Below are 24,922 nucleotides of genomic sequence, written 5' to 3'. Positions count from 1 at the left end.
CAGTCATTCCTCGTCCAAATCATGTGTCCGTGAAACAAATGTTTGAATTTCTTTATTAAAATAGCAAAATATTTCAGTCGTATTTACAGATCACATCAAAAGGTTCGTGTATCGACTAAATTAGCATTTGATGCCACACAGGAATTACAGTGTCATTCCCACTTTCTGAATAATTCATCATTTACACAATTCTTACATAGTTAGGCACACATTATGTGATAGAAGTCTACCCCTACATCACAAACACGTTACAAAAATTGCGACTGCATTTACTGCTGATTCACAGACGAACGATTAACGAATGGAGAGCATCATGACAAACTCTGAAAAGAAGGAGAAAGAAGACAAGTAAAAACCTGATTGCGGTGCATGAAGTATGATAAATGTGCTCAGCTGTTTCATCCCACCTTCAAAGTCGATGCTTCCATCTGCATTAATGTCCAGCTCCTTCAGGATCTCTTCCAGTTCTCCTTTCTTCAGCTTCTCCCCCAGCAGACTCTTAACTGCCTCCTTCATCTCCTCTGGGTTGATCTTTCCGTCTCCATCGAGGTCAAACTTTAAAAAACAACAACAGCGACACAATCTTTCTATAACTAACCAGATGTAAGTAGCTCTTAGATGCCATATGTGAGCTTGCGAAAATAATTTTACTTTTAATAAGTACCTAATTTGTGTCATTATCAGCTGACTGACCTGTACGAAGGCCGACTGGAGCTCCTTGAGTCCCAGCATGTGAGCGGTTTCTCCCATCATCCTTGGTCCCATCAGTTCAGTAAAGTCTTCAAAGTCCATCAGCCCACCCACTGTGGAAAATAGAGAGGCTTAGTGGTAAAAACAGCCCAACAACCTGCACCCACCCAAGACAAACCCTGGTCAAAATAACCAAAATGTCAAAATGTCTTACACTCAGTGGACATTTATGTTATCCTAACTACTAAGTTGTGTGTATTGTGTTGTTTAATGAATATTTAGTGGTCTTAATTACCTCCACCAAGGAGGTTATGCGATCGGGTCCGTTTATTTATTTGTCTGTGTGCATGTCTGTGGACAGGATTTCTCGGAAACTACTTGTCAGATCTTCATGAAATTTTCACCAGAGGTGGATCTTGGCCCAGGGAAGACTCCATTCAAATTTTGTGTTGATCCAGTTAAGGATCTGGATTCTGGATCCGGATTTAGATTTTCCAACTTTGTATCATCTTCCCTTGGCGGAGGTCAGAAATCTCGGATTGCTCTTGTTCCACATGTTTTTAAAGTGTGCTCTCATCAGACTCACTTCTCATCTTGATCTGCTGGACTATCTCCAGCAGCTCCATCTCAGTGGGCATGTATCCCATTGTCCTCATGCATTCAGCCACATCCTTGTAGTTCAGGTAGCCGTCTTGGTCGTAGTCGAACTCCTTAAAGGCCTCGTGGAGCTCTATGAGAAGAGACGAGATGTGAAGACTTATGAGGTGGCTACACTGAAAAAACAAAAATCTATTGTCTAAAGTCTGTTCATCTAAAAAGCAGGCTCTCAGTTTGTATCAATATCTAGCAAAATGTTGAGGTTGAATCTGTCATCAAATACAAAGATGGACATATGAAGCACTGAAAAAAAAATACTTAGAAGGCAACATGTGCCAGTTATTGCTGCACTGAGTTCCTCCTGCAGGCCTGTATTTTAATCTGATAAATGATGTTGTAGCAGTGAGACTTACCGTCTATTTCAGCCTGAGCCAATTCTCTGTCCTGCAGAAACAACAATTAAACACAAGCTGCAGTTTACTCTACAAAGTGAAATTTCAGAGGTGTATTTTTGAACCCTCGTGTTGTGCTGCTGGTTAAAATTGACCAAAGGTTGAAAATGTGGGGGAAAAAAACATTTTCACAGTGAAACTTCTGATGTCCACATTTCCAACATTTTTGGGAAATTTTTGAAAATTTTTTTGGTGGGAAAAAGAATTTTGCTCGATTATGGTTGATTTTTTTTGGTGAACGTTCTTAAAGAAAATATTAGAAGTTTTACTGATATATATGTAATCACTTTAGATAATTTTTGTATTTTTTGGAAGATTTTTACTCATTTTTGGAAAATATTTACAAGAATTTTCTTGCCATATTTGGGGGATTTTTTTTTTTTTTAAAAAATAACCTTTTAAGGGAAATTCTTGAGGAATTACTGGAATTTTCTTCCTAAAGGTTTTGCAAATTTTCAGAAAATTGGGGAATGTTTTTTTGCAACACTTTTTGGTGCCCGTAAATGAAGACAACAGGAGGGTTAACTGTACATGTTAATGAAGCGGAGAAAATAAAATGTGTTTATCAGTCATTGTTTTTTCCAAGGCGACAATGGATGTCTTATTTCCTTAAAGTTGAATCGACCAAGTAGTTGGACAGCGCTCTTCTTCATGGTGGCCCAAATGAATTGTGACGCTAAGCCTCAGCTAATGAGCCTCTTGTGCTGCAGACACACCAGGCTTAGTGGTGGCAGCTCCAGAAAGATCAGCAACAAGTCAGAAACTACACGACCTGGCTTCTACCTCACCTCTGACTCTGACATTTTAACACATGGCGTCTGTTCATTATGGGGCTTGAACCGACGACTCTGGAGACTTAAATCTTATCATCTTTTATTTGATCAGTTCTGTGATTAAGTGTGAAATCCCCCCAAAATAACATGAAAAATCTGACTTTTTTTAATTTTAAAAATGAATAAATGGGTATCAGTCACTTACCGCACCAAAAACACTGTCGAGAACAGAGTTGTAGACTTTTGTCTTATTCTCCATGTTCTTTTTGCTGGACTTCCTTGATGCTTTCTTGGGCGCTTCAGAGACGGAACCTGAAGGTGAGGGTCCATCTTTGCTAAAAACAACAACAACAAACAGAAAAAAAACAAACCAAAAAGAACATTTTTAAAAGAAGGCAGTTGTTTGGTTAAAACGTGAAGAACAGCACCTCAAAACTTAAAGTAATGTTGTAGGTTTTTAAAGCCATTAAAGAAGCATGTGAACCAGCTGGGAAACTATATTGATGTTTTCCTATAGGCTCAGACATTATCATGGCAATACAATGTAAAAATGTGCTTCATTCCATATTTTTCTGTCAAAAAAGAAAGTTGCAACCTCAAAAACCTTGAAAATGTACATGCAAATAGCACATAAAATAAAGTTTGCGTAACCTATAATAAATATTACAGCATTTCTCCATTATCAACACAACAGTTTGTGCATTTAACGTTAAATATATGTATCTTTAGCTATGACACAGTTACAGCAGTCACAAATATAAAAGCATATGTTTGTTTTTAGCACAAAATGCATCAGTTTGACCGGTATAAACAGCATCAGCACAGGAATATGTACATCTAACGCTGAAAACTTGTATTCTTTTGGGAAATAAATGCAGAAATTACAGTATTGATTTGCATTTTTTCCATTAAATAACTGTGAAAGAGTAGAGAAATGTATTTTTTTTTCCAATACAGTTCTCTCCTCATGACCTGCATCAAACTGTTTTAGAGGTTTCAGATTTTTGGTTTGACAGTTTTACACTGTAAAATTTACAAACATCTTAAAGCACAGTTTCTATCCATCTCAGGCACAGATACAGCTGCAGCTTTGTATGGATTTACCCTTCTGTTGAGGCGGAGTCGACGGACGTTGTAGAAGCGGTCCTGTCTCCTGTGGACATGCTGTAGATGAATATAAATAAACTGTGTGTCCACTCTTGATCTGCACATTTTACTTGCATATCTGCATGCATGTTTTGGTCTGTTGACCAATATTGCAATAAATGATTCATTATCAAACTTCAACTGCTGTCTGTCACCATCAATGTAAGCTGCTTTCAGCATCTTCAGTTACTTCACTGCAGTTTTCTTACCTTATCCTCAGTCCGAACGGTGAGAAACCTGTCAGAAGTCGAGCAGCTCCTCGTCCTTCTCCTGTGCCCCACTTGTGTTGCTACTGGCTGCACAGCATCACGTCCGCTCTGTTTTTTCCTTCTACTCCTGACCTCCCACCGTCAGAGAGGCTTAACAGGTAAGTACCTGGCTAAACGTGCGGCCAACGATTAGAAAGCAAAACGTGGAGCAGCAGTGTGACTGATGTGACCTTTAAGAGGTCTAATTCCTGAACTGGTTCAAACTGCAACTTATTTTAAGCCTCAATTCTCAGAACGTTTCTTCTCTGACCCTTTGGCCTTGCAGAGTTGCTCTCTGTTCTGCAATGAGAAAGTCTTTTTTAATTATTGTTTACTTACTTATTTGGGAACAATGGCAGATTGAAATGTATAAATAAAATGTTAATGCATGTTCTTCAATCGATCCTAAAGTAAAATCGCCAGGTTTTTTGGGGCTGGTTGAGATCCCTTTAATAAAAAGTTATAATCTACATATGTAGGGTGGTATTATTGTTATGAACTTAGAGTACAGAGTAACAGTTGAAGAGTAAAACAAAACACTGTAAATCAGAAAAGACAATAAAAACTGGGGATTTATCAACTTAAATACAACTAAAGTAAGATTTACTTAAAAACGTAAAAGCTGCAATAAAAGCTGATTGAATTCAGTGTTTTTAAAGTTTTATTGTTTCATGAAGGAAAACTGTTGATATATATTGCTCTATTTCCTTAATTTATATTAAAAATAATGTTTTGTTAGTAAATTTTACATTTGGAATTTAAAATTAAACTAATAAGGGAAAGAGAATTGGCATCTTTGCTGTTTTAGTCAGAAAAACTAAGAATATTTCTCTTGTAAACAGCAGAACTTGACAAATAGTTGTCAACCATCAAACTGTTAAATTCTTCCAATAGGCCGTGAACATAAAATAGTTTAAAACTACATGACTGCAATAAATAGAAGCAAGAAACACTTCACAGGAGTGAATCAAGGGATCAAAATAAATGAAATTTCTTTCACCTTTTTGTCAGGTTGTAGACAGTGTGTCTGAAAATATATGTAAAGGCTGGTTGTTAATTTTGTCATTTCATGTTGCGTCATTTATAATTTCTGTTTTAAGTGTGTGCTTTAAACAACGGCAAATGTACTTTATAAATCAGTGGTGTTGTCAGACCTGGGAGACCAAAACTATTAACTATAGCCCCAAATGTTTTATGAACAGCCTTGGATATTTATTTATTCATCAAAAGTAAGAAAAATGCATAAAATAATACATAAAATTGTTCCGTACATGTTCTTCTGTCCTTCTAAACATATGTTAAAGCCCTTCAAAGCCCTGAGCTGAGTCTCTGTGTGTATTTTTGGTATGTATGTATTTTATCAAGCTCTAGTGACTTTTCTTTTACATTTTTCTCGTGTTCATCTCATTTGCATCAAGTTTTAATTACAGTTTGTTCATTTTTTCGGTTAATTAAACCAGCAGGAAACATGACCTCTCATTTCTCATTTGTACTTCCGGTTCATTTGCACATGGCTGGCGACGCCATAGATATATACAAACACGAGATGGCTCATGAGCGCTGTCAGCCTATGGGGAGCAACGTCGCCACATGGCGGCCATCTTGGGACAGGGCTGCTCGATCACTCATAACATTAAAGTCAATGGAGCATGGATTTTAAAATCACCGTAGATTGCTCAAATTTCAACCGATTTTACAACAGCTTGGTTTGTTATAAACATCAGAGATGTACTTGTTTTACTGCTTACATAAGAATTATTAAAACCATTGAATTCATATAATAATGAACACAGATATCAGTTTTTTTCAGCATAAATGGATGTAAATGTAATTTTAATATTTAGCATTGCACTTTTTTTTATTACTATCAGCTTTCTAATGCACAGATAAAAACAAAGCTCAACCAAAATCAATGCACAACAAAAAGAGATGTCTTTTCTTTTCATGAACCCGGTGCCTACATTACCCACAATGCATTTCGGCTGCAGGCTAACTAATCCAGGCATAGATGTATACAAACAATAAGTCTAAGGTCTCAATCAAAGTCTCTTAACAAGCAAATAAATACAACCACAACCACAAAGAATGTAATTTCGCCCAAAGATTAGGTTCTCAAAAAACGTTGGTCTCAGGAAAACCTAATAATTGAAAATCAGATTGTGAGTAACACCATCTTCAATGTGAGTAGCCAGGCAGAAAAGACACACAACTATGCCACATTTTTCAAAACGAAAAGCTGCGATTTCGGAATTGAGCCTGAATCATAGCCCCGTTAATAAGGTTTGTAATAAACTAAACCGTTTGTAAATCAATCAAGAATTGAGCGAGTTATGAGTGTTAAAGTGAGGACATCATCCACCTTACCATTGACTACAGTACAGTGCGCCAGAGCAGTCCCCTGTCCTAAGATAGCCGCCAAGTGACGACGCCGCCGACTCCGTCTCGAGACATCTAGTGTTTGTATATATCTATGGGCCGCAACTTGTTTTTGTTTATAATGTAAAACCAAATAAGCCAAAATGTTTGTAAATTTTGAAACTGTTAAATAAAAATAAATAAATAAATATATATATATATATATATATATATATATATATATATATATATATATATATATATATATATATATATATATATATATCTATGGGCGACGCACCTGCAGGCTAACCTGAGTAAATTGCAAAGTTTGGAGCGACAGCTGGTGCAACACCACGAAATTTTGCGTGTTTTTCTCAAATTTAGTCGCTCTGCAGTAAATTTATCAAGACATTTGTGGAAAATATCGGGTGATATTGAATGAATGACCGTGACAAGGAACGTTTTTGTGTGTTTTTTTTTCCACTTTGAGCGTTGGTCATTAATGGCGAACATCCTCACAATCAGCAGGTGAGTTTTCTGCAGCTTTGAAAATATTGCCTAATAGACTGCTGTGTTCAAAACGACTTTAAATTTGAGTTTTGGGGCCACAGAAAGTAAAGTTTTCCACATTATACTGAGTTTTGCGGGTTTATGTCTCAGTTTTGGTGTAAATATGTGCAAGGGTCGTGCGTTTTACGACATATTTTAAACCATTTTCCTCTCCCCAGTTTTAGGAATCATGCAGCTCCTCTGACTGTCCACCAGGTAGCGCCAAATCCCACAGTGTTCGTGTTGCTTAACTTGACTTCATCGTCACAGTATTTTGTTGCTATATAACGGTTTCAGTAGCTTTAAATAGACCAGTGGGGATGTTAGGTGAAGTCTAATGTTTTACAAATTGTGTTTTTTTTCCGGTTTCTTCCGTTCGTCTCGGTGATTCCGCGATAATACTGTGTTTTACAGTCACTGTAGCGGAAGTTGTCACTGTTTATGTGCTCCTCCATTCGACAAATGAAACTAAAGCTCTAAAAAAGAATCCCTCATTCATTTTGCAACATGTCAGAGTTGACGTTAAAACCAAATCGAGTGCTGTTTTTTGAGTTAAATGTTTTTATTAACTTATAACACCGAAAACAAAGCAAACCCGGAAGCAGCGTGCCACGTCACACGCAAGCAATGCGGCAAAGCATGATGGGTAAATGTACGATTATTAATCACTAAAATATCGTTTTGAAATCAGTAAAATAACGTGAAGTAAGTGGTGTCATGCCGTCATATTATGTGACCGTGATGTTTGAGCGTAAAATCGGGGTGCTGGTAATTTCTGTGACACCGTCAGTCTGACTCGTATGCGGCTGAATGACTGCCTACAGCCGGACGTGTAGAAATCATACTTACCTGGCAGGGGAGATACCATGATCAAGAAGGTGGTTCACCCAAGGCGAGGTACAACCATTGCACTCTAGGTTGTATTGACCTTTGCGAATTCCCCAAATGTGGGAATCTCGACTGCATAATTTCTGGTAGTGGGGGACTGCGTTCGCGCTCTCCCCTCATAATGTGTGTAAAAATAAATTACTGTCGTTTCACAACGACTGTGCAGAGGTGATCGATGGCGTTACACTGAAGTATGTAAGTGTCACTACATGAAGGTTGTATCACGCAGTTCGCATTTGCACGTGTAAGTATGCACACGACTATTCGTTCTGCATATCGAGTTCCCAAACAAGGCAGTTTTATATTGTTAGTAGTTTCCTTTCTAAAAATGATTGTGTGATGATCCTTTACTCTGTCTCCTGCTTACCTTTCACAGACTGGCATGCAGCTATTAATTCCACATCGTCACCTGACCATGGTGGAAGATCGGATTTGGAGGTCCTTGCCAGACATTGCTGATCAACAAATGTATTGTAAATATTTAGATTTTATAACCTTACCAACAGCAAACAAACACAACATGTTACAGTGATTAAAATAACATTGATTTGAAAAACTTTCATTTACTTTGCAGTTGTCATTAACACTTACTTGCTCCTTGTCATTAATATATTTCCGGAATCTTTTCATCTGCACGCTTGTGATATGGGTCAAAGGTGTGTTCAACCACCTCCTCACAGAATTGGATGCCTTCACTATCCTCTCTCTCTGTTCACAGATGAACTGCTCTGGCCTGTTCTTCTTGGTGGTGTACTGGCTGTAGAGTTCCCACATCTCCTGAAAGGTGTGAGTGTCAAACCCTTTTTGGCCATAGATGCGCTGGTCAATGTTGGCCTCGAGGATCGTGGAGACCTGGGGGAAACTTTCAGCATACTCAGCCAAGTAGTCTTTGATCCATCTGTTTCCAATTTCTCCCTTTCTCTGCGGATCTCTGACCTCTGCTCCGTGCTTGTCCAGTATGCTGTAATCACATTAAGAGTAATAATTAATAGCTTATTCATGTTATTCATATCATGTGCAATAGTCATGTGCAGATCATTAACTATGAACTATAGCCCCAAATGTTTTATGAACAGCCTTGGATATTTATTTATTCATCAAAAGTAAGAACAATGCATAAAATAATACATAAAATTGTTCCGTACATGTTCTTCTGTCCTTCTAAACATATGTTAAAGCCCTTCAAAGCCCTGAGCTGAGTCTCTGTGTGTATTTTTGGTATGTATGTATTTTATCAAGCTCTTGTGACTTTTCTTTTACATTTTTTCTCGTGTTCATATCATTTGCATCAAGTTTTAATTACAGTTTATTTATTTTTTCGGTTAATTAAACCAGCAGGAAACATGACCTCTCACTTCTCATTTGTACTTTCGGTTCATTTACACATGACTGGCGACCATAGACTGTATATAAAGACATAAATACTCCCTCTGCAGTCAAATTGTGTAATTTGATTACAACTGTTAATTTATCCAGAATCCCTTGTATAGGTTAACATAATCTCCCTTCCTTATTCATTATTTCTTTATTTATTCATTGAATTACTTATCCCTCATTCATTTCTATATAAAACAATAGAGAGAAGTTACACACGTGGACAAAATTGTTGGTACCCCTCAGTTAAAGAAGGAAAAACCCACAATTCTCACTGAAATCACTTGAAACTCACAAAAGTAACAATAAATAAAAATTTATTGAAAATTAAATAATCAAAATCAGCCATCACTTTTGAATTGTTGATTAACATAATTATTAAAAAAAACAAACTAATGAAATAGGGCTGGACAAAAATGATGGTACCCATAACTTAGTATTTTGTTGCACAACCTTTTGAGGCAATCACTGCAATTAAATCATTTCTGTATTTGTCAATGAGCGTTCTGCAGCTGTCAACAGGTATTTTGGCCCACTCCTCATGAGCAAACAGCTCCAGTTGTCTCAGGTTTGATGGGTGTCTTCTCCAAATGGCATGTTTCAGCTCCTTCCACATATGTTCAATGGGATTCAGATCTGGGCTCATAGAAGGCCACTTTAGAATAGTCCAACGCTTTTCTCTCAGCCATTCTTGGGTGTTTTTGATCGTTGTCCTGTTGGAAGACCCATGACCTGCGACTGAGACCAAGCTTTCAGACACTAGGCAGCACGTTTCTCTCCAGAATGCCTTGATAGTCTTCAGATTTCATCTTACCTTGCACACTTTCAAGACACCCTGTGCCAGATGCAGCAAAGCAGCCCCAAAACATTACTGAGCCTCCTCCATGTTTCACCGTAGGGACAGTGTTCTTTTCTTCGTATGCTTGGTTTTTGAGTCTATGAACATAGAGTTGATGTGCCTTACCAAAAAGCTCCAGTTTGATCTCATCTGTCCAAAGGACATTCTCCCAGAAGCTTTGTGGCTTGTCAACATGCATTTTTGCAAATTCCAGTCTGGCTTTTTTATGAGTTTTTTTCAGCAGTGGTGTCCTCCTTGGTCGTCTCCCATGAAGTCCACTTTGGCTCAAACAACGACGAATGGTGCGATCTGACACTGATGTACCTTGGCCTTGGAGTTCACCTTTAATTTCTTTGGAGGTTGCTCTGGGCTCTTTGGATACAATTCCAACGATCCGTCTCTTCAATTTGTCATCAATTTTCCTCTTGCGGCCACGTCCAGGGAGGTTGGCTACTGTCCCGTGGGTCTTGAACTTCTGAATAATATGAGCCACTGTTGTCACAGGAACTTCAAGCTGTTTAGAGATGGTCTTATAGCCTTTACCTTTAAGATGTTTGTCTATCATTTTTTTTCGGATGTCCTGGGACAATTCTCTCCTTCGCTTTCTGTTGTCCATGTTCAGTGTGGTACACACCTTTTCACCAAACAGCAGGGTGACTACTTGTCTCCCTTTAAATAGGCAGACTGACTGATTATGAGTTTGGAAACACCTGTGATGTCAATTAAATGACACACCTGAGTTAATCATGTCACTCTGGTCAAATAGTTTTCAATCTTTTATAGAGGTACCATCATTTTTGTCCAGGCCTGTTTCATTAGTTTGTCTTTTTAAATAATTATGTTAATCAACAATTCAAAAGTAATGGCTGTTTTTGATGATTTAATTTTCAATAAATTTTTATTTATTGTTACTTTTGTGAGTTTCAAGTGATTTCAGTGAGAATTGTGGGTTTTTCCTTCTTTAACTGAGGGGTACCAACAATTTTGTCCACGTGTGTATATATCAGAGAAAATGAATATATATAAATCACAGATGGAGTATCAACATCATTCACTCACTCACTCTCTCTCTCTCTCTCTCTCTCTCTCTCTCTCTCTCTCTCTCTCTCTCTCTCTCTCTCTCTCTCTCTCTCTCTCTCTCTCTCTCTCTCTCTCTCTCTCTCTCTCTCTCTCTCACACACACACACACACACACACACACACATATATATATAGAGAGAGAGGCTATAATAGATAAAAGTTATATATCAGAGAAAATCATACCACACACATAAATCATGTATGGAGTATCAATATAATCATTATATCAGAAAACTGACCAATGTGTTCATTAGTCAGTATTTTGTTTATATATGTATATATAGCATAATTATATATTGTCTCTTCAAATTATTAAAATAATTGACTTTCCTGCCATTATCTGCTTCTCTAACATATATCAGTCTGTGTGTTTGCAAAATACCTGTCTACAGTCAAGCTTAATATCAGAATATTCTATTACCTATTATTATTCTCGCTATAGATATTAAAATACCCCGAACCATTTGTCCTGTATCATAGCTACATGTATGACGTTAAGATGGATTAAATGCGCTGTCAAACAGCGCTGAGTGGAGCGGGTGACCGGACCAAGATGGCGGCCCCACCACTCGTCAGACCCAATAGGCAGTCGTGGTCGATGTGGAGTCTACTCTTTATATATGTTTATGGTTGTCACTGTTTATGTGCTCCTCCATTCGACAAATGAAGCTAAAGCTTTAAGAAAGAAGCCTTCATTCATTTTACAACATGTCAGAGCTGAAGTTAAAATGTTTTTTTGAGCTAAATGTTTTTATTAACTTATAACACCGAAAACAAAGCAAACCCGGAAGCAGCGTGCAACGTCACTCGCAAACAATGCGGCAAAGCATGATGGGTAAATGTACGATTATTAATCACTAAAATATCGTTTTGAAATCAGTAAAATAACGTGAAATAAGTGGTGTCATGCCGTCATATTATGTGACCGTAATGTTTGAGCGTAAAATCGGGGTGCTGATAATTTCTGTGACACCGTCAGTCTGACTCGTATGCGGCTGAATGACTGCCTACAGCCGGACGTGTAGAAATCATACTTACCTGGCAGGGGAGATACCATGATCAAGAAGGTGGTTCACCCAAGGCGAGGTACAACCATTGCACTCTAGGTTGTATTGACCTTTGCGAATTCCCCAAATGTGGGAATCTCGACTGCATAATTTCTGGTAGTGGGGGACTGCGTTCGCGCTCTCCCCTGATTAAGTGTTAAAAACAAATCTACTGTCGTTTCGCAACGCCTGTGCAGAGGTGATTTATGCACTAGAAGCACTTTTGCACTTTTTATAGGTTTTTCCTTACGTTTGAATTCTTGTTTATGTTGTACGTCTCTTTGGACAAAATCATCTGCTAAATGAAATTGTAGAATTGTAGAATTATGGAGTTACAGTGGACTATGTACGTGTCACTACATGAAGGTTGTGTCACACTGTTCGTATTTGCACGTATAAGTATGCACATGACTATTCGTTCTGCATATCAGTAGTAATATCCAGATTTATATTTTTGTGGGATTTATGGCTATTTGAAGGGAGCCAGATGGGGAGCTCTTCCTTTCAAAGGGCCATTCAGAACACTGGCTTGTTGTTGTATTTATTTTTTTGAAGTCAAGGAAACGATCACTGATAGCAGTTATAAGATACAGTATGGATCAGAATAATTCAAATTTACACATCCACCAATATATAATTTATATATACATTTTATTCTTATTTATTTTTTAAATCCTTTTCCCCATTTGTTGTTAAAATGCTCTTGTGTGGTTTACATTGTTTTTGTTATTGTTTATCTATACATCTATGATATATGGTGATGTAAGTTGTTTGTTGACCTGGACTTGAAAGACATGTTTTTCTGACAAATACTGCATTGTGCTCTACCTTGTGTGTCGTCCTCCTCAGAAAAGTGCATCCAAATGCTGCTGTTTCCTTTGACTCTGGCTTATATGAACAGTTTGCAATGTCTTAGTTTAGAGTCTACAGTTGTCTGCAGTGACCGTAGACTCTAGACCAATCGGAGAGTCTCATTGTCTGGAGTGACCGTAGACTCTAGACCAATCGGAGAGCCTCATTGTCTGGAGTGACCGTAGACTCTAGACCAATCGGAGAGCCTCATTGTCTGGAGTGACCGTAGACTCTAGACTAATCAGAAGGTCTCATTGTCTGCAGTGACCGTAGACTCTAGACCAATCAGAGGGCCTCATTGTCTGCAGTGACCGTAAACTCTAGACCAATCAGAGGGCCTCATTGTCTGCAGTGACCGTAGACTCTAGACCAATCAGAGGGCCTCATTGTCTGCAGTGACTGTAGACAATCAGGCGTTCAGGTATCAGGTAAAATAGTAAAAATGCGATTATATATATATGTATACTTTCCAGAATATACAAGAGTGACAATTTTTTTTAAGAGTATACAGAAATGTGCAAATGAGAATGTGCTTGCATGTAAAAATAACATAAGAAGGTGCAGATTAGTATGTAAATAATAGATGTACAGTGTCCAGTATGTGAAGTGTTGATCTCATGTTTCAGCCAGAGGAAAAAAATTCTTCCCTCCCCCCTCCTTTTTTGTTCATCCTGAGAATTTTTTATTTTAACTTTTGCCGGCAGAAATGACATGATCAGTGAACGGCCTTGGCGGAGTATTGGAGTACTTGGCGGAGCATAAAGTAAAATGGCCACATGGCATGAGCCACTTCTGCCCCGAACTGTGCCAAGTTCAGTGGTTCAATGAAAGTGAGCATCAGAACTATCAGGAAATGTATCTCTACTTTTTGCAGCCTTCCAGTGATGTTAGTGGAGCAGTGTTTGTAGTCCTTAATGTTAATCTTTGTCATGTAAAGTCTTTAAATGTCTGAAACAACCTGCATACTAAGTAATCAACTGTGCTGCTCCATCAGGTGGGCTGGATAAGACTCAACCCTGTGAAGAAATTGCAGAAGAATCCCAACAGATTGACTCTGCTTTTGAAGACTTCCAGATCAGCATGACACAAAGACTCAGTTCTGCTCCACACAGGTCAGGGATTGTTAAAGTCCTGCCCCATTCAAATCATTACTTCACAAACTGTATCAGCGTTCTTCAAAGTAGTCAGTGAAAAGTGTCTATATCTACATTTTAAAGTGTTTAATTCGCTGCCAGTGTTTGGTGTAAGTCTGTGTTCTCAGTTTGTGAGGGTTTGGGCTTTTAGTTGGACAGCGAGGCTACGTTACTCCACACAAGTTCACTTTAATGAAAATAGTTTTTCTCTAAAAAAAAACACACATAAACATCCGTCTGCACTCAACAAAAATATAAACGCAACACTTTTGTTTTTGCTCCCATTTTTTATGAGATGAACTCAAAGATCTAAAACTTTTTCCACATACAAAACATCACTATTTCTCTCAAATGTTGTTCACAAATCTGTCTAAATCTGTGATAGTGAGCACTTCTCCTTTGCGGAGATAATCCATCCCACCTCACAGGTGTGCCATATCAAGATGCTGATTAGACACCATGATTAGTGCACAGGTGTGCCTTAGACTGCCCACAATAAAAGGAAAAAAGTCAGCGTGCGCATTTAAACTTACATAACCATGTGGTCCTTTTCCCAGTCTACTGTTAGTAGTTCAGTGAGCTTAACACAGAACAGATCGCATCAACAAAATCCAAAAACTTTATTTATAAAAAAGAAATAACACATGAGGTTGTAATCACAGTTTGCAGCAGAAAAAAGAAAGCTACCCTAGAAAAATACATGTTTTCATAAACATAACATAAATGTGATAAGATACAGTTATGTTGAGTGAAAGTTCAGCCTTGTGAGATGGGCTATTTTCAGATTTCCTCTTTCCTTTGTTTCATCCAGGAAAGTTAAGTTTGTTTGCACATCTGGTTGTATTTTTGACAACTTCAGTGTGTCAAGTTTAGCTCTTTTCTTTATCCCCAGCAGTCAGAACTTGGTTGTCATGTCTGGGTATTTTAGGTTATTGCTGATTTACGGAGTTACACTTAAAGTCATTTATTGACTTGACACTCTTTTATTTTCATGATTTTTCTCTCTCTCTACGTTACTCAGTGTGCATACGATTTGGGCATACACAATACACAACAGAAGTGAGTACAACCTTATACAATATCAGTTAAATGTCAGATTAATCAGAATATGTCACCCTACAGCAATTGATAAAAAAGTAACAGGTTAAATTGAATAGCAGGCACCACAGTAGGCACTCAATGCAACATAAGCCAGTACGCTTTTATTTCTGACTTTGAAATCTTTTATTTTTTCAGATTTTGTATTTGTATGTTGTTTTTTAGTTGATCTTTGCTGAAAGCATTGCGTTGCTCTGCCTTTCCCTTTAAAACACACCAAAGATTTTGTTGGATTCACATCAGGTGACACACTTGATCAGGTCATAATTTTCACTCTTTTTTCTTTGGAAACTCTCACGATTTTCTAAGTGTGTTTTCGATTGTTGTCAAAAAAAATTGCTGGAATATTCCTTTTGTGCCAAACTTCTGCAGGCTAGGAGTTATCTTGTCAGTTAGTGTTTAGGTTGGTTATGAAATTGTGGATAATGTAGTATTTAATTGATATTGCACAGGGGCATATTCACTTCTATGTCTTGCTTGAAAAATACAGGCTTTGTTTGCGATCATTTTTTTTCCTCATTCTTAAAGACGGCATATTGGAGCTGGAAAGTTACGACTAATGTGTCCAGTGGAACAATACCAACAAAATTCCTTAGAACGCCATGCCGATTCTTTTTCTCAACAATCTATTATGCTGCTCTGATGTTAGCACTTGGGAAAATTCGTTAGTCATTCTGTAACTTCACTTCCAGGATGTCCAGCTGGTTGTTGAGTAGTAACTGCTATTTACAGCTTCCTCCATTCTCTGGTAAACATCTAGCGTTTCCTCACATCTCCAGGTTTAGTCATCCCATACAACCCTCTACCTCATTCTCATGTTCACTTCCCTTTATATACAGCTAATCGTCATCCTCACTGCTCTTCTCTCTCTTCCCCTTCCCTGTCCCACCCTCATCTCACACCCAGACCTTTCCCTTCCCGCTGCTGTCGGCTCCGTCTCGACCGCCGCAGCATCCAGTGCCGATGCCGCGATGCTGGGTGGCCGGCAGGTTCTTGTACACGGCCCGGCTGTATGGGATGAAGCACAGGCCCAGCTGGAGGTGTCGGGCCAAACGGCAGTAAGCGGCCAGAGCCAGGACCAGCAGAGGGGTGACCAAGAGGAAGCCCACCACCAGCAAAGCCACGCAGCCGCCGTCGGTCAGCAGGTCTGAGCAGTAGGGCGTCGTCCCGTGAGGGCGGACCTGCAAAGACGATGAAGATGCAGGATGTTGCAAAGGTTGTCCTTACTTTTGACTCATACAGTTTTAGCAATGCTGCGCTGTCACACAGTTACACACATTTAAACCCAGCCTTATATGTTGGCCAGTTTGTTAAAGTGCAGGGAAGAACAGATAAGAACAGGAGATGATGTACTCTGTGTGGTATGTGTGTATGAGGTGAGTACAGGTACCAGCTGGTAGTCTGAGAGGTAACACGTTCACACACACACACACACACACACACACACACACACACACACACACACACACACACACACACACACACACACACACACACACACACACACACACACACACACACACACACACATGCAGGCACTGAATCAGAAGTCCAAAAGAAATCAAAATGAAGTAAATCTAACTGCAAAGAATGTAGGAGAAAGTACAATGAAATATACCAATGAATTATCTGTACTAGCTGCATGTTTCAGGTTTCTAGACAAAGCTAAAAGTGCTGAAGAGAAACAAAAACAATTAAAAAGACCAATAACAGCCATAAAAATGAGTATAAAATCGACAAAGTTCTTATAAACAGACTGAGAGCCTAAAAATGGACATCATAAAGGAAAACAAAGGGATCATAAAACACAACCACATGCCAAACGTTGCTAAAAGGTCTTTTGATAAAATAATGTCTTAAGAATAGATTTAAAGACACTAAAGATGTTGACAGTCTGATCATCCCTGCTTGTCCTCTGCATAAAAATGAAAATAGCATCAGGCCAAAGATAAAGCTTTGACAACGCTGCAGTTATATAGCCAAAGAAGAAGGGGCATTTTCTATGACACCAGAGAATATTATATGTTAAAGGTATGATAGATTTAGAGCTGTTCTCTGAAGGTTTCCAGGTTGTGAAGGAGAACAGAAGGATCAACTGCATTGAGACAGTGCTTAAATATTCAAAGTTCTTGTAAAAATCCTTTAGGGCGACTGTCTGTGTGCTGTAGTAAACTCTAAAACCTGACTGGAAACTTTGAAAACTATCCCTAATCATCCAAGATATTAAATCGGTTAGAAAAAACATAATTTAGTTATTGGTCTGTAATTATGGTGTAATGGGAATCCACATTCAGTGACTGCATGTTTAAAAGCACCGGAAAAAACAGCTGTGCATATTTAAAAGACAAACATTACTCCCTTTTTTTAAAATAAAACTTGTAAGGATTATCTGAGTCCAAGGTGGTAGAAGGTTTTATTCAAGATGTTATTTTGAGCAGCGCATAGCTGTAGATGGTTTGAAAAGATTCAGAAATGTTGAAGAGTACGTGGTGTCAAAACGTGGCTCTGTTGATGAGCAACAACACAGTGGGAGTGGGAGAGGAGGTGAAGAGATCAGGGTTTGAATGTGGGAGAGGAACAGAGAGACAGCAGGCCTGAATCATCCTTATCTCACTGTGAAGGATGACGTGAACGCTTGAGTGCACGAGGAAAGTGCAGAGAGTTAAAAAGGGTTTTAAGGTGCCCAGGCGGAGAAGACTATTTATTATATTAAAAGGCATGGAAAATGCAGAGTTCAAACCTTGATTTATTTTTCTCTATTCAGTTTATTTGCAAAAAGGTCAAGGTTTTTGTAACGGTTCAACTTTTAGGAGAAAAAGAATTAGGGAGGGAGTAAAGGAAAGACTGAAAGAGGAGGTTTAAATTGCAGTTTGTTTATTTTTTAAAAATCTTAAGGTTTAAGAAGTGTGAGGGTAGGAGTTTTACCAGATAAGACTCATGTTAATAGGACTTCCGATCTGACAGGTTTTTAGTGAGAAAGCCTTTTTTGAGTGTTTCTGGGTAACTTGTAAAATATCTTTAAAGTGTGCAAAAGACTTTTGAAATTCTTGTGCTCTTATCCCGACTTGTTTTCAGTATTTTTCTTCTCACCCTTTCTTTTTATTTCTTTCGATTTCTCCCTCATTCTTCATCCTCCCAGAGGCTCGTTAATCCCCCCTCTAAGCTGCTGTCACATGAGGTCTAATTGTGAGAGAACATGAGAACCGAGAGAATCGTGGTCTCGGCGGTCATTAAGGAGGTCGTCGGCTAACAGAAATGCCATTGGTATGTATTAAAGTCTCTGAACCGTGATGACTTCTTGGTCTAGTCCAGGATGATGCTTACTGACTAAAAGTTCAAATGAGTTATTTTGTTCCGGATTATACTTTTTTGTGTGTTTTTCTCCTTTTTATCATTTTCAACTATCATCTGTCCTCGAGTGTCCTTTAAGTCCCCGAGTAGCTACCAAGCAGTCTTTAAAGTTTCGTCCTCTCCTTTACCATCTGCAGCCAGCCTTCTCCTCAACATCTGAGAGAACTTCTGACTTATCTGATTGTAAATCCTCTCATCACTGATTCAGCTAAACCCCACCCTCAGCCCCGAGCTCAAGTATTTCAGGCTTTTGGATCAAAGTTGTGAGATTAGAACTTCTAGATGTTTCATCAAAGGATGGACGCAGACGTTTTCGTGTTGTGTTCATCTTTTGTTTAGCCATAGCGAATGTGCGTCAGCATTTATCTTGCTGACATGCAACACATCATCACTCACCAAAGAGTACTGCAGTGGGGTCAAAAGTGTGTTTCAGATATATTACTCTCACTGCAAAGCAAGTGAAGATGTTGACTTTATGTCAGCAGGTGAATAATGTATCTCATGATATCTATATAAATACTACGTAGTGTCTACAGATACGGACCCGTACCCGTAGCCTGTGGCCTACGGATACGGCACTTCCGTACCTGTAGCATCAACCTAAATACTAACCAGGGTAAAGTGCAACAAACTGTTGACGTTTGCGTTTAACTTATGTAAACACTTTACCAGCTACAATGTGGGTTGAAATGTGGCTCTGGAGCTGCAATAGATCTGGTTACACCTTTTATCTCTCCTATTTAGTGTCAACCCAACCACTTGAGGCTAATTCCTGCCCTCCCTGAGCATGTTCTGCTTGGAGCCTCTTCATGTAAAATGGTTCACCTCCGCTATCACCAATAGACTTGTATGTAGGGTTTTTCTGTGTGTAACATTTAGCTTATTTGGGTAAATTTGCATAAAAATGCTGTGGGGTCTTACACATATCTTTAAACTTGTTGGATCAATTTGAAACATCAGTCTTATTTCTCTACTGGAAAACTATTTTGATATTTTAAAAAATGCCACATAAAAACAGTGGAAAGTGAAAAATTTTAGTCCTTCAGCATGTGCTCACTCTTTCATTCACCCTCCCTTATCTGCCCCCCTTTCTTACTGTAGAGTGACAGAGGAAGCCAAACACAACCATGACGATGGCTGGTATCAGGATGGTCCCAAACACAACTGCAGCCAGGCAGGCGTTGATGGCGGCAATCACCAAGTTCTGAGCCGTCACCAGCACCGAGCAGGCCCAGCAGTCGAGCGACCCCCGCAGCTCCAGAGGGGCTTCGCTTCCCCCGCCTCCGCTCTCGGCTGCCGAATAAGGAGGAGGTATGACCACACGTGAAAGCGTTTCTCTGCCTCCACCCATAGCAGTAGTGGAGACCAGAGAGTTGGAGTGGTGGAGATGCTGGTGGTGGTTGGTGTGGTGGTGGAGGTGATGAGGCGGCAGTTCCTCAGACAGATCCAAGGCCTGGTGGTGGGCTCCCTTCTCTAGAGTACCGGTCATACTCATAGTGAACTGTGGAAGACAAACAGTGGTTACAGATGGTGAAACAGAAATTTTGACAGATTGTATAAGTCATCACATTCTATATTTAATAAACACATTTAAAGTTAATCAAATTCCACTCTTCAAAAGGTCAGCGTCTTTGGGTTCACTAGGAGGTGAGAGGTTTTATCTGTCAGGAAGCTAGCTTTGTGTGATGCCGTCTGTGAGGTGATGATTATCAGCAGAGTGATTATCCAAAAGGAAAGGGGCCTATAATTGTTATATGTTGTTTATGTAGTAAAGAGATAAATGCTGACTTGAATCAAAATCTGGATAAGTGGGTGTTGTCTGCACATGTTTGCTTGTTGTTGCTCCTGTGTATTAACTACAGATAGTATTTAAGAAGGAAATGCAACAAATCATCCCACCAGATTTCAATGTATGATGTATGATGCAGAAAATATACTACTTTAGCTTAAATCATTTACATATTTCCTCCATATGTGCAGTAGGGTACATATCTGTGTCACATAAAAAAACATTTTAAGCTATCCTTATAAATTTGTTTTATTATTCAAAAATAAGGACCTATAATTTCCTATTTATTGTTGTGTTTTGCTCAAATATTTCCAATGCCCAAAACAGACCAGCGTTACGTTATTATTTCATAGATGTGCTTGATAAATAATCTTAAATAAGCAAAATTAGTAATTATTAGTATAGACTATTTTAATATACGATGGCATTGTGGCATACACTGGCAGTTAGTGCTGCCTTTTTTTTGGTGGTGAAAATTTCTGTGTGAATTATTTTAACAAAAAAGTTTGTCAAAGTTCATATTTCCAAATAATGAGGCCAGGCCTTCTTTGTGAGGTCTGTTTAAGGTCAATCCAAGCGTGTTTATTTTGCATTCACTCTGTGTTGGGGCAGATTTTATTCAGTAAGCAGTTGTGTCTGGAACAGGATATCCTCACTTCTCTAAGGTCAGGAGACAGTGATGCCTCCACCAGACAGAGCACATCACGGTAACAAGGCCTGGTCAGCTGCCAAAAAAATAAGCTACAGCTGTGGAAAAGTCCCAGTAGTGACGACCTGGTCAGCCTGTCATCAGGCTTTGCCTCCAGCTAACATAGCAGATGGTGAGAGGTGATTTATTATTTCCAGTTTTTACTTTTAATTTGAAGATCAGATTTGAAGAACAGTATTGGCATATTGTGTATGTAGTCAAACATGTAGCATGTAGTAGCATATTGTAGTATGTAGTAGGATGCTCTGACGTGGATATGTGAGGACTATGTCTGTATTGGCAATGGTGCCTGATGAGTAATTCTAAAAAATTTATATATAGCATTTGTGTGAACAACAAAGCATGCTTTTGTCTCTGAATCATTCGAAGCAGTTTATTTGTTCAGTGTCAGGGCTTTTTCCATTAGCATTAAACAGCAGAAATAAGTAATATCCAAAGTGTTACCAGAGGAACTGAAAAATCTGATTGTGAGACTGTACAAACGTGGAAAAGGATACAGGAAAATTAGTGACCAACTAAAAATCAGCTGCAGCCGTAATTAGAATGTATATAGCAAGCCGTAGTACCACTAATCAGAGCTGTAGTGATCATCTAAATCTACAATGACGCCATAGACAGTGCGCTGATTGCAAAACCTAGCACTGAAAACCAGACAGGCAAGTGCTTCAGAATTGGCACAGGGGTTAGGACTGTGGATATCCTATGGATGTTGTTGGGTACAAATCTGCAAGATTATGCTTTGCTAAAGGACGTGAAGTAAAGCCCGATGAAAGAAGCACATTTGTTGCTCAGGGGAGACCATGATGTGTTTGTTCAGCTCAGATGGGATTCGGCATGGTTGATGTGAACCTGGCCAGGACAGCCACAGTGATTGCATCGTCCTGACAGTGAAGTGTAGCTGAGTAAGTAATCGAATATAATGTATTTTGGTGAACCTTCTCAAAATGTGGATATTGTCTCTGTTGCTACTTTTGGGTTATTTCTGTGGGTTTTTGCCCAGAAGTTCATATTCGTTTGTATATGGTTCCAGTCACCTGTTGTAGCGGGGGGGTCATTAATTAGTGGCGCACACATCCGAGGCATATGTGACGAAGCTGTGTATTCCCGGCAAAAGCCGGACGGCTTCTGATGAGGTAGGACCTATGTTGATGCTGTCTCCCCTAATTGTCGTTCTAGCGGCCATAAAATATTGTTAGGCTCTTCAAGACTGCAAAAAAAACTTAAGGAACAGATACTAATGATTTTTGAATGAATTTCGATCCGAGTTTTGATTGGTAAAACTTGTTTTAAAACGATTTTCTGACAATCATTCCCGTGTGTTTGGCCTGCTGCAGGAGGGAGAGAACTTTCACCGTTGCCTGTGTGTGTGTCGCCGTTTTCTGACCTGTGCCTCTCTGTTATAGGTGGGTTTTGGTATCTTGTTTTTGTTGGATATTGTTTATTTGCTGTATAATGCACATATATTGTATATAAAAAAAAAAAAAGCCGGACGGCTTCTGATGAGGAGGGAGAGAACTTTCACCGTTGCCTGTGTGTGTGTCGCCGTTTTCTGACCTGTGCCTCTCTGTTATAGAGAATAAACGTACCGATCCTGTGGAGTGTGAGCAATCATTTTAAGTCTGCTACAGAAGCACGAAGGAGAACTGATTATATGAAGCTGCATGATTGCAAAAGTTGTTGAAGATGGCATTTTGAGATGACTCCACAAGTTTCACAACCTGGATATAGCAAAGTACTGGCTGACAAGACGAGTCCCAGTGTGCAGAGGCTTGACAGACGATGGACATGCAAAGATTTTGATTAGCAATTAAAGGTGCACCGACTTTTGTTGCATTGAGTTCCTTCTGTGTGGCCCATATTTTCTTTTATCACAGTAAACCGAAACTGTTAGTTTTTAGTTCAGCTTGGAATTGCAATGCAGTAATGTAAATACTGCGAAGTGGTATAAAATATAATCATTTGGCATTTAAATGATATTGCACAGGTGAGAAGTTCCTTTAGACAGAAGACCTCGAGATTTTCAGTGCAGTCATGGGTGCCTTAATGTTGTTTATTTTCCACGTCTGTCCCCCATTGTTGTCTCAAGTGTTGTGAGGTGGAAGGTCACACAGGAAATACTGGCAGGAAAGTGTGCATGTGCGCATGCATGTGTGTGAGATGACTCATTGTGCCGCTTACTGAAAATAGATTTTGGTGTTCCACCCATTTTACTCACACTTCTTATTATTGTCTGAAAAGCATTTCTTTGAATAGCAAGCTGTGAAACAATTAAGGAAATGATGGAATGATATGCCGCGAAGTTAGTGAAGCTGCCACATGGTGTCCCGTAGTACCCTCTGCATTGTCCTCATAGATTTTAACTGTACTATGATAATATATGTGTCATCATGTAAATGGGAGATTTTCTATTGTTCTTTATTTCTATTATTCTATTGTCTGGACCAAAGCAGCTGCAGTTATGTCTGTTTCTCAGACCACTTACACTTGTTGTTTTGTATTGAGTATCAGTAAATAACCATAAATTATATCTCTTAGCTCCTTTTCACTCTAAACAGTTGAATGAAGATGTCTGAACCTTTGGATTCGAAAACGATTGAATGATGCAACTGCACTGGTACTCACATTGTGTTGTGGGGCCCGGTGGACCTCTTGCTGTTCCTCCTCCAGATTGTTCTGCTTTTGTGACTTCTTTGCAAAACCACTGCAGACCGGTCAGTCCTCCACGCATACGTGCTCCCTGCACACTTCAGCAAAGTTCCTTTAGTCTTTTTTTTTAATTTCGGCTGTTCTTTTTCACTCCTTGGTGTGATGTTGAAAGAGGTCTGTGGAGGTTCCCTCCCGAAGCCTTATCTATTTAGTGGTGGTATGCTGGTATGTTGGCTTCCTGCAGCTCTGCTCTCTTGCTGCTTCTTCTCTTAAATATCCAGAGTTGTCAGTGGAGCTGATTAAGTCATGAATTCTCTGTTCTTTTCGCTTGCAACACCAAATGCACGTGCAGATATGCTGCTTCCTCGGCTGCTGAAAATAATTCAGCTCACAGTTGCTGTGGTCTTTGTTTTAAGTGTGTCAAACTTTCGTCTGCCCTCCTCTTTTAACCCCCCCCACCCCACCACCACCACCACCACCTGATTGAGACCACAGTGCCGTCTCTTCCCTCCTCCTGCGCTCTCTGCATCCATGATCCCACTTTCTCTCCACCCACCAGACTTATCAGCCCCCCTGCCTTTCTCCAGCGACTCCTCGCAGCACATGCATTCCACTTCTCATATCCAGGACATACACTCTCCCTTTGCAGTGGGGGCTGGGTGTTGGGGGTCAGAGTGAGGCGACTGGCCTGATAAGTTGAGGTTCAGGACAGCAGAAAACGAGGGGGAAGGGCAGCAGAGACAGACTTGGTGTGTCTTAAGAGTAGTAAAGAAGAGGTACCATGGTGCTGAACATGTTTTCAGCTTGTCTGTTTCATTATATTTAGATGTACAGCAGTTAGGAGTTCAGAAGTGCTGCTTTAGTGTAAGTGTTGACTAAGTGGAGAGGGCTTAAGCCCCCTCAAAGTTTAGGATGCATGCATTTGTCCCCTCAATGTAAACATGGAGGAAGCTGGGAGCTTTTTTGAAAAAAACTACTGTATTATTCCTCATAGATGCAACAATACAGATGCATACAGTGACGGTACAAAATAGAAAAATGTACAAAAAATTATGCAGAAGTGCATAAAATTATCAGAATGCAGGAAATTATGTTTTATACTCAAATTGATTAATTGAAAATTTTATAGGTTCCATGAGCAAAGCTGTTTTTTTCTCAAAATGTTCATTGCAATATTTCATCACAGTTAATATTTTACAATATCATATTTTTTGCATATTAACTTTATTCAACTTTGCCCAACTTCTGTTTGGTATTTTTTTTAAAGTAATTTGTTTTTATCACAAACAATGTCATTTTTTTGTG

At 39.1% G+C, this 24,922-nt stretch overlaps 2 protein-coding genes, 4 long non-coding RNA genes and 2 other non-coding genes across 9 annotated transcripts; 5 read left to right on the top strand and 3 right to left on the bottom strand.

Moving 5' to 3' along the window:
- Positions 1–37: 37 nt before the first annotated feature.
- si:cabz01076231.1 (calcium-binding protein 2) lies at positions 38–6,360 on the bottom strand. Of its 2 annotated transcripts, XM_022212836.2 has the most exons (8): positions 3,868–6,360; positions 3,617–3,676; positions 2,718–2,847; positions 1,701–1,731; positions 1,277–1,420; positions 694–803; positions 408–555; positions 38–323 (listed from the first exon to the last, which is right to left on the bottom strand). In XM_022212836.2, exons 2-8 carry the CDS (start codon positions 3,673–3,675, stop codon positions 295–297), a joined length of 651 nt encoding a protein of 216 aa, XP_022068528.1. In that variant the 5' UTR covers position 3,676; positions 3,868–6,360; the 3' UTR covers positions 38–294. The 2 variants fall into 2 exon arrangements, with proteins under 2 accessions (XP_022068528.1, XP_022068527.1); XM_022212835.2 differs by having other exon boundaries at positions 3,617–6,360.
- A 1,294-nt stretch (positions 6,361–7,654) lies between these two features.
- On the top strand, positions 7,655–7,819 carry LOC127532518 (U1 spliceosomal RNA). Its single transcript, XR_007939935.1, has one exon. It is a non-coding gene; the product is annotated as a U1 spliceosomal RNA (small nuclear RNA).
- On the top strand, positions 7,816–9,048 carry LOC127532422 (uncharacterized). Its single transcript, XR_007939863.1, has 3 exons — positions 7,816–7,896; positions 8,078–8,174; positions 8,420–9,048. It is a non-coding gene; the product is annotated as an uncharacterized LOC127532422 (long non-coding RNA).
- On the bottom strand, positions 7,890–12,497 carry LOC127532423 (uncharacterized). The gene is made up of 3 exons (XR_007939864.1): positions 12,032–12,497; positions 8,293–8,662; positions 7,890–8,156 (listed from the first exon to the last, which is right to left on the bottom strand). It is a non-coding gene; the product is annotated as an uncharacterized LOC127532423 (long non-coding RNA).
- Positions 11,038–16,152, top strand: LOC110964195 (uncharacterized). Its single transcript, XR_002596576.2, has 3 exons — positions 11,038–12,079; positions 13,886–14,003; positions 16,029–16,152. It is a non-coding gene; the product is annotated as an uncharacterized LOC110964195 (long non-coding RNA).
- Positions 12,024–12,188, top strand: LOC127532520 (U1 spliceosomal RNA). The gene has a single exon (XR_007939937.1). It is a non-coding gene; the product is annotated as a U1 spliceosomal RNA (small nuclear RNA).
- On the bottom strand, positions 14,621–24,043 carry tmem88b (transmembrane protein 88 b). The gene is made up of 3 exons (XM_022212842.2): positions 23,594–24,043; positions 19,570–19,974; positions 14,621–16,303 (listed from the first exon to the last, which is right to left on the bottom strand). The coding sequence occupies exons 2-3, from the start codon at positions 19,966–19,968 to the stop codon at positions 16,019–16,021; spliced, it is 684 nt and encodes a 227-aa protein (XP_022068534.2). The 5' UTR covers positions 19,969–19,974; positions 23,594–24,043; the 3' UTR covers positions 14,621–16,018.
- LOC110964194 (uncharacterized) lies at positions 16,227–19,687 on the top strand. The gene is made up of 3 exons (XR_002596575.2): positions 16,227–16,338; positions 18,262–18,386; positions 19,575–19,687. It is a non-coding gene; the product is annotated as an uncharacterized LOC110964194 (long non-coding RNA).
- Positions 24,044–24,922: the final 879 nt, after the last annotated feature.

This window comes from Acanthochromis polyacanthus, chromosome 23 (assembly GCF_021347895.1).
Source record: "Acanthochromis polyacanthus isolate Apoly-LR-REF ecotype Palm Island chromosome 23, KAUST_Apoly_ChrSc, whole genome shotgun sequence".
Taxonomy (NCBI): Eukaryota; Metazoa; Chordata; class Actinopteri; family Pomacentridae; genus Acanthochromis; species Acanthochromis polyacanthus.
This window is presented reverse-complemented; position numbering and strand designations above follow the sequence as displayed.

Excerpts from the sequence above, each read along its gene's own strand:
- si:cabz01076231.1 (XM_022212835.2), bottom strand. The coding sequence starts at position 3,786 with ATGAATCATTTATTGCAATATTGGTCAACAGACCAAAACATGCATGCA. Across the intron at positions 2,848-3,616 it reads GACTCCGCCTCAACAGAAGG|CAAAGATGGACCCTCACCTT; the intron begins GTAAATCCATAC and ends TGTTGTTTTTAG. Across the intron at positions 556-693 it reads TCCAGTCGGCCTTCGTACAG|TTTGACCTCGATGGAGACGG; the intron begins GTCAGTCAGCTG and ends TGTTTTTTAAAG.
- tmem88b (XM_022212842.2), bottom strand. The coding sequence starts at position 19,968 with ATGAGTATGACCGGTACTCTAGAGAAGGGAGCCCACCACCAGGCCTTG. Across the intron at positions 16,304-19,569 it reads GCTTCCTCTGTCACTCTACA|GTCCGCCCTCACGGGACGAC; the intron begins GTAAGAAAGGGG and ends TCGTCTTTGCAG.